General features: G+C 43.0%; 1 protein-coding gene across 1 annotated transcript; it reads left to right on the top strand.

Moving 5' to 3' along the window:
* Positions 1-8,227: 8,227 nt before the first annotated feature.
* On the top strand, positions 8,228-12,126 carry LOC115416362 (major vault protein-like). The gene is made up of 7 exons (XM_030130108.1): positions 8,228-8,415; positions 8,617-8,760; positions 8,847-9,058; positions 9,710-9,826; positions 9,908-10,034; positions 10,822-11,010; positions 11,957-12,126. Exons 1-7 carry the CDS (start codon positions 8,380-8,382, stop codon positions 12,080-12,082), a joined length of 951 nt encoding a protein of 316 aa, XP_029985968.1. The 5' UTR covers positions 8,228-8,379; the 3' UTR covers positions 12,083-12,126.
* The last annotated feature ends 1,933 nt before the right edge of the window (positions 12,127-14,059 follow it).

Below are 14,059 nucleotides of genomic sequence, written 5' to 3'. Positions count from 1 at the left end.
TTTTTTTATACAAGTCCCCACCCCCAACTTAAATAAAACATAAACATGTAAATATATTTACCAGAAGACATCAGGATTAAGAATAGGAGGCATATAGCATTCATACAAAGTCTAGATGTGTAAACATAGTAAAAACAAAATAAATACATAAGAAAAATTGAACAGATAACAATTATACATATATTTAAAAAAAAAAAAAGACAGAAATAAAATATGTACCATACTACAGTTATCCAGGTGATGAGTGGTGATTTGGTGTCAAAGTCATGAATTATTGCTCATTCTATAAGTTTCTGTGAATTTTAGAAAAGGCGGTCATGCTTTATAGAATTTTGCAGTTGATCCTGCTAACGTACATCTCATCTTCTCCATATGTAAAAACCTCATAATGTCTGCAATCCACTGAGCATGTGTGGGAGGGGTTTCCTGTTTCCACCTCGAAAGTATAAGAAGTGAAGTAGAGAAGCTAATGCAATAGCATTTAATAATATTTAGAAATATAAATGTTTGGGGGAATCACTCCAAAAAGTGCTGTCAGGGCTGAAGGTGGAAAGTTAATGTCATACATTTTTGAAAATGTGGTAAATATAGATGTCCAATTGTTATGAAGATTAGGACATGTCCAAAAAGTGTGGAAAAGGAACCAGTATCTGCTTTGCAACGATTGCAGAGCAGGTCAGTGCCCGGATAGAATTTGGCTAACTTTTCTTGGAAATAGTAAACGGTGAAGGATCTTAAATTGGAGGAGCCCATGTGTTGCACATAAAGAGGAGGTGTGTACCTGATGGAGAATTGATTTCCAGATGCTATCTGTTATGCTCAGTGCTAAGTCGCCTTCCCAATGTGATTTTATAATAGATAATGAGGGGGATTGTATACTAAAATAAGTTGTAAATTTCTTTTCTTGCACCTCTTTTATTACCCTTTATGTCTAAAATTTTATCCAGAGTAGTTTCGACAGGTAAATTGGGAAACGAAGGGTATCTACTTTTTAAAAAGTGATGAATTTGTAAATAGCGAAAAAAATGTTTTTGGAATCTCAAATTGTTCTGTTAGTTCTGTGAATGTGGCAAAGGTTCCATTCACAAAGTGCTTTAAAATTATTTAACCCCTTGTTGCTCCAAATCTTAAAAGCCAGTCAAATGTAGAAGGTGGGAACATATGGTTTGAGCACAGGGGAGCTTTAATGGACATTGAGTGCAAACCAAGCCGTTCCTACCATTGCACCCAGATTCTGAGGCAATCATACAGCAAAGGATTACATTGTAAGTGTACAACTCCAGGGGAAGTGCAGATATCAACAATGCTAATAAAGATGTCTTACCACAGTTAGATGATTGAGTATGAAGCCAAGCTGGAATTTCCCTATTTGAGTCAATAGTCCATAAAGCATATTTCGTATGTTTGCAGCCCAGAAATATAAATGAAAATTTGGCAAAGCTAGTCCACCAAGTGGTCTTATTCTTGCATAAAATCTTTCATATTCGTGGAGGTTTGCCATTCCAAATAAATGTAGATGCGCATTTGTCTAGACTCACAAAGAACTTCTTTGGTGTGTAAAATGGAATACAAAGAAATAAGTATAGGTATTTAGGTATTTAGGTAGAACGTTCATCTTCACAGAATTAACACGGCCATTAATGATAGTGGTAAGCTATTCCATCTCTGAAGGTCAGACTTCATTTTTTCAAGGAGCAGGACAAAGTTTTTTGATAAAGATCCTTATATGAGTGGGTGACTAGGTAGGTTAAATAGTCTGATTTAACTTTAAATTGAAAATTGCAAATGAGATATCCTTTGCTTTAGAGTCTGTTAAATATTTAATGAGTGTATTAGAAGCAGGTCGGAGGAAGTTCAGCTTTATTTTAGATTGTGTTTTCTAGTTAGCGCAAGCCTCCATGCTATGCTAAGCTAACTGTGGTTCCTTTTGTGAACAGGTTAGATTGTTCGATTCTGAAGTTTTACTTCCATGTTTCAGTTGAACTTGATTCCGTTTCATTTTGACTGAATCAGGACTTTGACCCATTTCTTGTTTCCTGTTCTGTGTGTTTTGGTTCTCAGGGTTCTGTTCCCGCCGCTGCGTATGATCATGGTCCCTCCTCGTCATTACTGCGTTGTCCTCAACCCCGTCGCCCGTGACGACAACAACCAGGTCCGCTTCGACCAATCAGGACAGGCCAAGCTCCGCCATGCCGACCTGGAGATCCGACTGACGCAGGAACCGTTTCCTCTGTACCCCGGAGAGGAAGTCCAGCAGGTGACGGAATCAGAACCTAGAAACTTCAAACCAGAACCAGGAACTAGAACCTAGAACCTAGAAACCAGAACTAGAACCTAGAACCCAGAAAACCAGAGAGCATATAAAGTAGAACCAGAAACTAGATACCAGAATCAGAGACCAAACTAGAACCACAACCAGAACCTAGAAACCAGAACCAGGAACTAGAACCTAGAACCAGAACTAGGAACAGAACCTAGAACCCAGAAACCAAACCAGAAACTAGAAACTACAACTTAAAAACTAGAACCCAGAAACCAGAACCTAGAAACTAGAACCTAAAACCCAGAACCAGAAAACAGACCCCAAAACCACAGAACAGAACCTATTCTGGTTCTGGTTCCATAATTCTTATTTCATTTTAAATCTCCAAACTGATGACGTTATTGGTGGTTCCATGTTCTTACAACAGGCTCTGAAATATTCAAATAAAATAAATGAATTAATGAATGAAGTAAAAGCGAAAGAATATTTGTGATCAAATATCAAACATGTTTTTAAACAGAAAACTGAAAAACAAAACTACAATAAGTCAAAATAATGAAAATTTGACTTACTTGAAGTTTTGGTCCAAAAATTTAATAATACATTCAGAAAAAAGGAAAACAACCAAAGCTCATTTTGAAAAACAAATAATAAAGTAAAATAAATATATAAACCACTTTCTGTAGTTTGATTCCAACTGAACTCCAACTGATGCTTTGTTAGTTCATTAAAGGTTTTCTGGACCTTTTTCATCATCTGTTTGTTTTCCACCTAAATCTGATCCCAGGTCAGATCATTGTCAGGGCCTTTCATCTGTACATACTGTCAGTGTCTCCTCACTTCCTGAACCATGTTGCCATGGCGATAACGCTGGCCTGTGTTCTGTGTCAGGACGTGACACCGTTGCAGATCGTGTTTCCAGACACAGCGCTGCGTCTGCAGGCGCTGCTTGACTTCCAGGAGGACGGCGGCGAGAGGAGGGTGGCAGGAGACGAGGTGGCTGTTCGAAGGACCAGGTAACAGGACCCGGGTCTGGGTCTGGGTCCGGACCCGGGTCTGGGTCTGAGGCTGGACCCAGGTCTGGGTCTGAATCCGGACCCAGGTCTGGGTCCAGAACCGAGTCACATGGCCATCCTGTTCATAGATGAACTGGAACATTGAACCAATCCCAGACCAGTGCGACCAGTGTGACCACTGTCGGTTCATACAGGAATTTAATGTTGTGTTTTTAAAGTCTGAAAGGGTTGGATTTAGTTGAAGTGCTTACACTTCGAACTCTGTGATGGGATTTAGGGATTTATTTTTACAAAGTGGCTACTGACCAAGGTTATAATAGTTTTGGATTTTTCATTATAGTTTAGTTTTATTTAGTTTTGACTTTTTTTTTCTCTAATTCAGTTAGTTTTGATTCGTTTTAGAGCAGGTTTGCTAGTTTTTTATTAATTTTCATTCTTTCAAAATGCTTGTTTCAGTGTTAGTTTTAGGTTTGTCGTATCTTTTATCTTCTTCGCTGTCGTATTTAAATAAATCCCAGACAGGACTCTGCTGTTTTCTACCAACTTTAGTCTTCATGTTTCCAGGTAGAGTGGGGACCAGAAGACAACTGGAAACCACAAGTGACGAAGAACTGATGGACCATGAAGTGTCATATGGTGCCGCTAGCTAAATTGCCAGAGCAAAATAAATCGCTTTCGTATCAATCCAACATTGACAAAGACGAAAACGAAGGGAATTTTATCCATAATTTTTATTCGTTATAGTTAGTTTTGTAAGCACACAATACAGTGTTCAGTTAGTTATCGTTTTTTTTTTCTTTTAATTATAGTTTTTATTTATTTCAGTTAACAAAAATGTGGTAGAGTTCAGAGTGCAGAATTTGGACCTCAGAACTTTTCAATTTAATGGTCATAATGAATCCTCTCAGTTCGTCATGGAGTTCCTCAATGCTCGGTTCTTGGACCAGAACTGTTTACCTTATCCATTCCTTTATGTAACTGAATAAGGAAACACTCTATCAACTTTCATGTTACGCTGATGATACCCAGTTATACAGTCATGGCACCGCTGTTGTTCAAATGTAGTGCTAGATACATAAAATTAGATTGATTGACTTTGTTTGATTCCTTGTGTCGACTTTGTTGGACTGATCAGACGTCGGCCTCATGGTCTTTGCAGGGACCTACATCCCCAGGAAGGAGGGTGGTGGTGTTGGAGACCATCAAGGCCACGGTGATCCGGGAGAACCAGGCCATCAGGCTGAGGGCCAGGAAGGAGGGCGTGGACAGGGGCGGGGTCCGCAGGGTCACAGGTCAACACCCCTTTGTACTTTGATCATTAATGAGTCATTAGTTCAGTTAACGATGCGTCAAGTTTCAGACACTGACATGGTTGATGGTGTGTGTGTGTTTTTTGGCTCCAGGTGAGGAGTGGTTGGTCAGTAAGGTCGGTGCCTACCTCCCTGGAGCTCATGAAGAAGTCATCGACATCGTCAACGCCTTCATCCTCACTGACAAGGTGAGCGAGGCATTCACTGACTCAACGACAGTCTGGACAGCACTAAGTATAACTGAGGCTTCACTAAGCCCATCCCCTTAGAACACACCATAGATTTAGGTTTTCCAGATGTAGTAACAGTTACTATTAATACAGACGATATTAGGCAGTAAACCGAGGATTCTGGGAGATGGAGGATGGAGGGATGAATGGATGGATGATGGAGGGAGGGAGGATGATGGATGGATGGATGGATGGATGTTGGGACAACAGATGGATGGATGAACCTAAACCCTTAAAACCATGACCACCACCACCACCTCCTCCTCATTGTTTTCTATTTTTATTGCTTCTCTGTCGTCATGGTAACTTGTCTCCATGTTTTTCAGAAAGCGCTTCACGTTCGTGCCCTGCGTCCGTTTAAAGACGCCGGTGGGCGGGACCGGCGAACGGGGGAGGAATGGCTGGTGACCATGGCGGACCGTGGAGGCCCACGTCCCATCGGTAGCTGAGGAGGTGGTGAGCGTGGTCAATGTGACCACGCTGAGCTCCAGACAGTACTGCGTGGTCCTGGACCCGTTCGACCCGATGGGAAGCCTCAGCTGGGCAAGAAGAGGGTGGTCAGGTGGGTCAGAACCAGAGCATCTGGGTTCATGTGTGTTTTTGGGTCTGGTCCTGGTCTGATCCTGGTCTGAAGTGGCCCAGATGTCTGGTCCAGTTCTAACATGTCCTTTGTGTCCCTCAGGGGGAGCGCTCGTTTTTCCTGCAACCGGGTGAGCGCCTTGAACGCGGCATCCAGGACGTATATGTTTTGTCAGAGGAGGAGGGGGCTTGTCCTCAGAGCCGTTGGAGGCGTTCAATGACCCTGAGGTGGAGGTGAGGCACTGACCGGGACTTGGGGAGCAGAAAGGCATGATGAGAACTCTGGGTTCTGGTCTGGGTCAGCTGGTCCGTTTGAAGGAACCGGTTCAAGAGGGAAGAGGATTTATTCTGGGGTTTGTCTGGGATGAAACAGCCTGTCAGGGGTCAGAGATAGAGGACAGAGGTTAGAGACAAGGTCAAAGGTCAGACAGAGGTCATACACAGAGGTCATACGTGGTGACACATCTTTTTTCAGATCACTATAATTCAGCTCTTACTTGTCCAAAGAATCATGTCAGATGTGGTTAGCAGCTAAAGTTGCTAACAGGACCATTTGTCTCCAGAAACTCTGCGCGTCTGAGTCAATGTCACGGGTTCGGTTTTTCCAGATTAAAAAAAAAAATAATGATGGCTCAGTCGTCAAACTATTTTCTGTGATTTTATTCAGCAAAAATGTGAAAAATCAATTACAATACAAAACTAAAGTATATACAAGGGAAAAAAAAAACTATCCACCCTCACCAAAGTTCACAGCCTGAGACTAACCCTGTCTGCCCGTCTGACAGAAAAACCCCACATTAAATACTCTTAGCCCCTCCCCCGGGCTTACCAAATTAATAAAAAACAGGGTTTTAAACAAAAACTTCAAAACTCAGGAAAAAATAATTTACCAAATAATCACATCCAATAACAGAAATATTTACTAACAAAATGCCCTCCATGTGGCATTTACCTTCCATGTAAATATAGTGGAAAACAACGTAATTGAATAATTAGGGAAAAAAAAATAAACTAGTCCAGGTCACCTGACCTCCAATGGCGCGCCACAGTGCGCTATAAAAGGGCTAAGCAGGGAGTGCCCCGGTTCGCCACCTGGAGTGGTGACAGGAGGTGGAAGATATGGCCGGATCAGCGTCTGGTGAGTCTGTGTTTGTGAGTGAGTCTTAAATGTAGGCGTCAAGTGTGCACCCTCGACCGCACTACTCACGGGGGAAAAAAAAAAAGAAGGGGGAAAAAAAAAAAAAAAGATTCAGAACGGGGAATGTGGTAAGAAACTACTTTCCCGCACGTCCATTGAAGCACGTCTCTGTGGGACACTGGCACTCTACACACACTGCCTCCTCCCACAGAGCCACAGGGAGAATGCACCGTGCGGGAGAAAGTGACGTGGCGTCTACGGCCGCTCCGTCACAGTCAACCACAGATTTAACACTTAAAAACTACACAACCACCAGAAAAAGTCCAATCTAAGTTCTATGACTCCACAATATTTGGAAAATTGTAACTTATAGCGAGTTAGCATCGCCAGAGTTGGCATTAGCAGAGTTAGCATAGCAGAGTTAGCTTTGGCAGAGTTAGTGTTTGCATGGTCTGTGGTTTGTAACCGGTCTGCAAGTTGAGCCACATCAGAGACAGAGCTTAGAGCAGGTTTCTGGGGGTGCAGGAGGTGTTGGTCTGATTCAGAACTCCTCCTCCTCTTCTTCTCCTTCCTGATCAGACTAACTCATCCTCCTGACTCTGTTCTTCTTCCTCTCCTTTTTTTATGTTTAAATCCTCCCATCCTACTTTAAACCATCATTTTTGCGTTGTATTAGTTTGACTCTCGGTGCCTCTCTGCTCCTCCCCCTCCTCCTCCAACCCCTCCCCCTCCTCTTCATCCTCCTCCTCCTCTCCGATGCATCGCCACGTTAACCCTTCTCTCCGTCGTCGTCCTCTCTCTCCATCGTTCTCTCTGCCAGCGCCAGGAGGAGGAGGAGGAGGAGGAGGAAGCTGAGGAGGAGGAGCTTATGCAGGAGCGCGCCAAGAGGTCACGGAGGAGCGGTGTCCTCCGTCGTCCGGGCGACCGCTGGATGCTGCGCGGCCCCATCGAGTACGTTCCTCCGGCGACGGTGGAGGTGGTGCTGAGGCGTCAGGCCATCCCATTGGACGAGAACGAGGGCATCTACGTCCGGGACATCAAGACTGGGAAGGTACGAGACCTGGACCGGACTAGGACCTGGACCAGACCGAGACCTGGACCAAACTGAGACCTGAACCCAACTGAGACCCAGACCAGATCGAGACCTGGACCGGACTGAAACCCAGACCAGACTGAGATCTGAACTGGACTGAGACCTAGAGCAGACTGAGACCTGGACCAGACCTGGACCCAACTGAGGCTGAGACCAGACCAATACCTGAACTGGACTGAGACCTGGACCGGACTGAGACCCGGACCGGTCCTCAGGTAACCTCGGTAACGGTGCTGTGTGTCCCGTCCTCAGGTGCGGGCGGTCATAGGCCACACCTACATGCTGACCCAGGATGAGGAGCTGTGGCAGAAGGAGCTCCCTGCGAAGGTGGAGGCGCTGCTGGGTTCTCCTCACGACCCGCTGGCCGACCGGTCCGACCGGCGCCGGGACGACACCAGGGACGGACAGGTCCGGGACAAAACCCGGGTGGTGTCCTACAGAGTCCCCCACAATGCCGCTGTCCAGGTCTACGACTACAGGGAGAAGAAGGCCAGGTCTGACAGCACAGGAGCATCATGGGAAATCTGCCTGTCGTCCAGGCGTGTGTGCGGCTTTAAAAGGGGGCGTGTCTTTATGTTGCGTTCAGGGTGGTGTTCGGTCCGGAGATGGTGATGCTGGGTCCGGATGAGCAGTTCACGGTTCTGTCTCTGTCCGGGGACAAACCCAAGAGGGCCAACGTCATCAAGGCTGTGTGTCTGCTGCTTGGACCGGACTTCTTCACTGATGTCATCACCATAGAAACAGCCGACCATGCCCGCCTGCAGCTGCAGCTGTCCTACAACTGGTGGGTGGGCGTCGACCGCCGCCACGGCAACGTTTACTGATGATATGAAAGAACTAACGCAGAACCAATAGAACAACCAGAAAAGAACCCACAGAACCAACAGAACAAATAGAACCTCCATGTTCTGTAGAGACACATGTAGAACACAATTAAAGTGATGGTTCTAATTCTTCTTTCTCTCCCCCCCCCACCCCCCCCCCCAGGTTTTTGATGTTAAATCTCCGGTCAGCTCCGCTGATGCTGCATCTCTCTTCTCTGTCCCTGACTTTGTGGGGGACGCCTGTAAAGCCATCGCCTCTCGGGTTCGTGGCGCCGTCGCCTCTGTCCAGTTCGACGACTTCCACAAGGTTGGACGTCCATCAGAGGAAATGGAACAGATGGTTTTTCGTGGACCTGAAGGACTTTTCAGACCAGCTGTGTTGTGTTTGTGCAGAACTCCAACCGGATCATCTGCTCGGCCGTGTTCGGCTTCGACGAGAAGATGTCGGTCCGACCCAGTCTGAGGTTCAGCCAGAACAACCTGGTGATCAGCAGCGTGGACATCCAATCAGTGGAGCCGGTGGACCAGAGGACCCGGGACGCCCTCCAGAAGAGCGTCCAGCTGGCCATCGAGATCACCACCAACTCCCAGGAGGCGGCCGCACGGTCAGTGAACGCACGATGGACAGTGAACGCACCATGGTCAACAAGCAACTATATACACACAGGAAGGAAAACACAAAATACACACAGGAAGGAAAACACACACAATACACACAGAATACACACAATATACACAGGAAGTAAAACGCAAAATACACACAGGAAGGAAAACACACACAATACACACAGAATACACACAATATACACAGGAAGTAAAACACAAAATACACACAGGAAGGAAAACACACACAATACACACAATATACACAGGAAGTAAAACACAAAATACACACAGGAAGGAAAACGCACACAATACACATAGGAAGGAAAACACACAACATATACACACAATACATACAGGAAGGAAAACACACACAATACATACAGGAAGGAAAACACAAAATACACATGAAATACATATGAAAACACAGAGAATACACATAAAAACACACAGAATACACATGAAAACAGTGTCAAATGCCTCCATCTCCCAGGTGTCTTTGCGGTATTCTCTCATATACTGAATAAATCCTCTGTAGTTTGAATGTCAGTTTGTTCTTTCATTCAGTATCATCAGTTTAGTTTCTTTCAAGTTGTTTTGTTGTTCATCATTCATCCTGTTTGTGGTTTGACTTCCCTCCCCCCCTCCTTCAGTCATGAGGCAGAGCGTCTGGAGCAGGAGGCCCGGGGTAAACTGGAGCGTCAGCGGATCACGGACCAGGCCGAGGCCGAACGGGCCCGAAAGGAGCTGCTTGAGCTGGAGGCACTCAGGTGAACAGGGGCTGGATGGAACCAGGGTCCGCAGTGGTACCGGGTCGGGGTTCTGACGGTTCTGTCCTCGCTGTGTTTCAGCGCTGCCGTGGAGAGCACCGGGGCGGCTAAAGCCGAGGCCCAGTCCAGGGCCGAAGCCGCTCGAATCCAGGGCGAAGCCGCCGTCAACGAAGCCAAACTGAAGGCGGAAGCTCAGAGGATTGAAGCCGTACGGTCACACATTTATGACATTAGATCAGGCACTTCAGTTTGGTTCATTATTATTTATGACATTAGATAAGGCACTAGATTTTTGTTTAGTTTTGTTCATTTGTTTCATTATTTTATGTGACTTTTGTTCAGTTTTGTTAATTTTTTTCATTATTTTATTTAATTTTTGTTTAGTTTTGTTCATTTGTTTCATTATTTCAATACATTTTTGTACCTATTGTTCATTTTTTTCATTAATTTACTTATTTTTTTCCAGTTTTGTTCATTTTCAATTTATTGAACTTTAGTTTAAATCTAATGACGTAGAATCCATCTTCCTGTTCTTGTCTTCTCCGTTCCTCTGTTTTCTGTGATTTTTAATCGTTTTTCCACATGTTCAGATGAAACTGAACTAAATAAACCAGATGAACCTGTTTATATGAAGACATGGGGGACTGGGACAAACCTAGGGGTGGTAATCTGATTGGTTGTAATCAGATTACTGCTGTTATCTAATCTAATAGACCAGATTAGACTGTTTACATGATCGATAATAATCAGATATTGATCAGAGTAAAGGGGGTCAGTACATGAACGGGTCTAAGACGGTGCCCTGAGGGATCCCATTATCAATGGAATCAAACACAGATTTATGATCAGTAATACTCTGTTAACTCCACTGATCAGACACTGATCAAAGTATTCATGTGTTATGACCTCATCAATGGAAAACTCTGTCCAAAGCTGTGTCCAATCACACACCAAAACCTGTGTGATTGACGTGTCTGTCCCCGCTCCACCCTCAGGAGGCAGAGCTTCAGCGTCTGGCCAAGGCCCGTGAGCAGGAGCTGAATTATAAAAAGGAGATGGACCGTCTGGAGGTGGAGAAGAAGGAGCGTCTGGCGCAGATCGACAGTCAGCGCTTCGGTCAGCTGGTGGAGAGTCTGGGCTCCGACACCCTGAAGGAGATGGCCCGAGCTGGACCAGAACTGCAGGTACCTGAATGCACCACCAGCACAGACCAAACTGGACCCACAGGTTCAGCTGTAGGAAGGAACAGAACGTTCAACAGAATATTATTATTATTATTATTATTATTATTATTATTATTATTATTATTATTGTTACTATTACATTATTATTATTATTATTATTGATAATGATGATAATAATGATAAAAGTAATGAAGTAATAAAATGATTTAAAAATGACAAAATTCAACAAATAATTGAGTAAATAAGTCATAAAACAGTGTAAATGTCACAGAAACATGATGAATGTATCATTAGTCTCTTTTCCATTGATCCTTAAGCTGTGTGAATTTAACTTGTTCATAAAAATGTGTCTAATGGAAAAACAATTTCATCCAAACTCTGGTTTTTCGATTTAATGTAGTTGTTGTTAGAGCGGTTTTTTTGTAATTAAATTGGTATATGATGCAAAAATTTAATGGAAAGACCTTTGAGTCCAACTAGAGTCACATAACCAAAACAAACAGATGTTGATGGATGTTAGAACAAGAGAAGGAGAGTTGAACCCAAACGTGTGTGTATGTGTGGACACACCAGGAAACCACATCAGTTTAGAATTTAGTAGGAGATAGAGGGGGAACCAGCATTCTAGATTCAAAACAACACAGATTTCTGTTCATGTTCATGGAATGACTTTTAGTGACATCTACCAGAAGAAAGAAACTAATCAGCACATTTGGGATTGAATGGAAAAACCAACATTACACACTTCTGTTTGGAACACATTTATATAAATATGGGGACAGTTTAGCTCAGATGGACCATGGAAAAGAGACTAGAGACATTTAGAGTCCAGCTTCACTGAGCGTCTCTAACTATGACATCAGAGTAAAATGGCCTCTGTCTGCACATGCTCTGTTCTGTTCCTAGATGTGAATCGTTCCCAGTTTAAATGTTTGTTGTGTTCCAGGTCAAACTGCTCCAGTCTCTGGGTCTGAAGTCCACTCTGATCACAGATGGATCATCACCCATCAACCTGTTCACCACCGCCAACGGCCTGCTGGGGGCGCTGCCGGGACAGGCCCAGGGGGAGTGAGGACCAGGGGGAGTGAGGACCAGGGCAGGGCTGGCCAGGGGGGCGGGGCCAGCCAGGGGGGCGGGGCCAGCCTGGGGGGCGGGGCCAGCTCATTCAGTCTGTGGTTCTCGTCTTTATGCTAAACTATATTTACTGAAAACGCCGCAGGAAAACTGTGATTTAGAAAAAAAAACTGACAAGTGAAGGAGAAAAGTGAAGGAGATGGAATCAGAGGAAATCAGTTTTGAAAAAGTTCAGGAAAAGAAAGAATGTGAGGGAATAAAAGTCCATGTGGGTTTGTGTTTGATGCCTTCTGTTTCTGCTTTTGCACTAATACACTCTGTTTACACTTTGGCTCTGACGCCTGTTTCACTTTAGTGAACGTGGACCTGGTTCTGAGCTTTACTTTACGTCCTCTTCTTTGTCAAAGTGCCCATTAAACTAAAAATGCTGCTCAACATCTACGTCTGGACTGTTTTTACATCCACCCACAACATCCTCTACTGGTACAACACTGGTTCCATCCTGTTTTTACTCCTGACCACATTTTCACGTCACAAATCTGTGTCGACCCCAGACATTTTGTAAATATCAGTACAGTTTTGCGCAGATGTCTGATGGAAAAACTGACATTACACACTTCTGTTTTTACGACATTAGTAAATATTTGCACGGTTTTGCGCAGATGTCCGATGAAAACCTGACATTACACACATCTGTTTTTACGACATTTAGTAAATATTTGCATGGTTTTGCGCAGATGTCCAATGGAAAAACCGACATTGCACACTTCTGTTTTACCGACATTACACACTTCTGTTTTTTACAACATTTGGTAATATCAGTACAGTTTTGCGCAGATGTCCGATGGAAACACCAACATTACACACTTCTGTTTTTACGGAATTTAGTAAATATTCTAACGTCACAAATCTGTGTCGACCCTAGACATTCAAACGGAGACATTTCTATCTCGGATGTCTTGGCGCAGGGATGTCAAACTCATTTTAGTCCAGGGGCCACATATGGCCTAATATGACATGAAGTGGGCCGGACCAGTAAAATAATATAAATAATTGAATAAGAACTTAGAAATAATGTCATCTCCAAAGTTTTCTCCATGTTTTTGAGTGAAACATGAACATAACACTTGAACATGACATGAGCAAATATGAACAACCTGAAAATTCTTAAGAAAATGGGTAGTACCAATGGGGTAGGGTTAAGGGGTATCCTAACCCTAACCCGCTGTAGTATGTTTATATATTTCTTCAGACTAAAGTATGTTTATAAATGTGTTTGTTCCGTCTCTTAGACACTGAGGTTGATGGATCTATTTTCAAAATGACCTAAAACTGTTATCGATCATTTAAGACCTAAACTTGTTCCCTGAGGTGTTTTTGGATTTTATTTATGTAACCATTGACCATTACTTAAGATATTTAAGTTTTTTAATCACAAGAACTAATAAATAATAATATAATAATAATAAATATGTAAACAGTTTCAAAACGTAGAAAAATTAATTGAAGTAGAAACATAAACCTTTAGTGGAAGTCGATTTAATAAATAAATGTTTCCTGTTTGTGTCAGATGTAGAAACAGGAGAAAATGTCATCTCTGAGGTTGTTGTGTTTAATTCGTACATTTTGGTGAAAGTTTGTTGAAAAAATGATGAGTATTCTGTTAAAGCAGAAAATGGTGAAATCCGGATGAAAAAACTCTTTTTTTATTTTAAACGTATGACATGATGACGTCACACAAAATGGACTTAAATAAATACAGATTTGTATCTAATGAATGAATCTGTATTTAGAATGTGCCCAATTACACAATATATATAAATTCAAATATTTATATATTTTATAAAACGCAATATTTTCAAAATGGAGTCGATTGAAGAAAATTTTGATTCATGAATTCAACTCAAACTTATATTAATGTAAATGAATAAAACATGTATAAATGTTTTTATCAGTCTACATAATAATGATCATA

The sequence above is a fragment of the Sphaeramia orbicularis genome, unplaced genomic scaffold, assembly GCF_902148855.1.
Source record: "Sphaeramia orbicularis unplaced genomic scaffold, fSphaOr1.1, whole genome shotgun sequence".
Lineage (NCBI taxonomy): Eukaryota > Metazoa > Chordata > Actinopteri > Kurtiformes > Apogonidae > Sphaeramia > Sphaeramia orbicularis.
The sequence above is the reverse complement of the archived record's forward strand: the minus strand, read 5'-3'. Positions and strand labels throughout refer to the sequence as shown.

Bases quoted from the DNA above. Each gene is read 5' to 3' on its own strand.
- LOC115416362 (XM_030130108.1), top strand. From the start codon at position 8,380: ATGCCCGCCTGCAGCTGCAGCTGTCCTACAACTGGT. The intron at 8,416-8,616 runs GGGTGGGCGTCG...CCCCCCCCCCAG, and splicing joins GCAGCTGTCCTACAACTGGT to GTTTTTGATGTTAAATCTCC. The intron at 9,827-9,907 runs GTGAACAGGGGC...GCTGTGTTTCAG, and splicing joins CTTGAGCTGGAGGCACTCAG to CGCTGCCGTGGAGAGCACCG.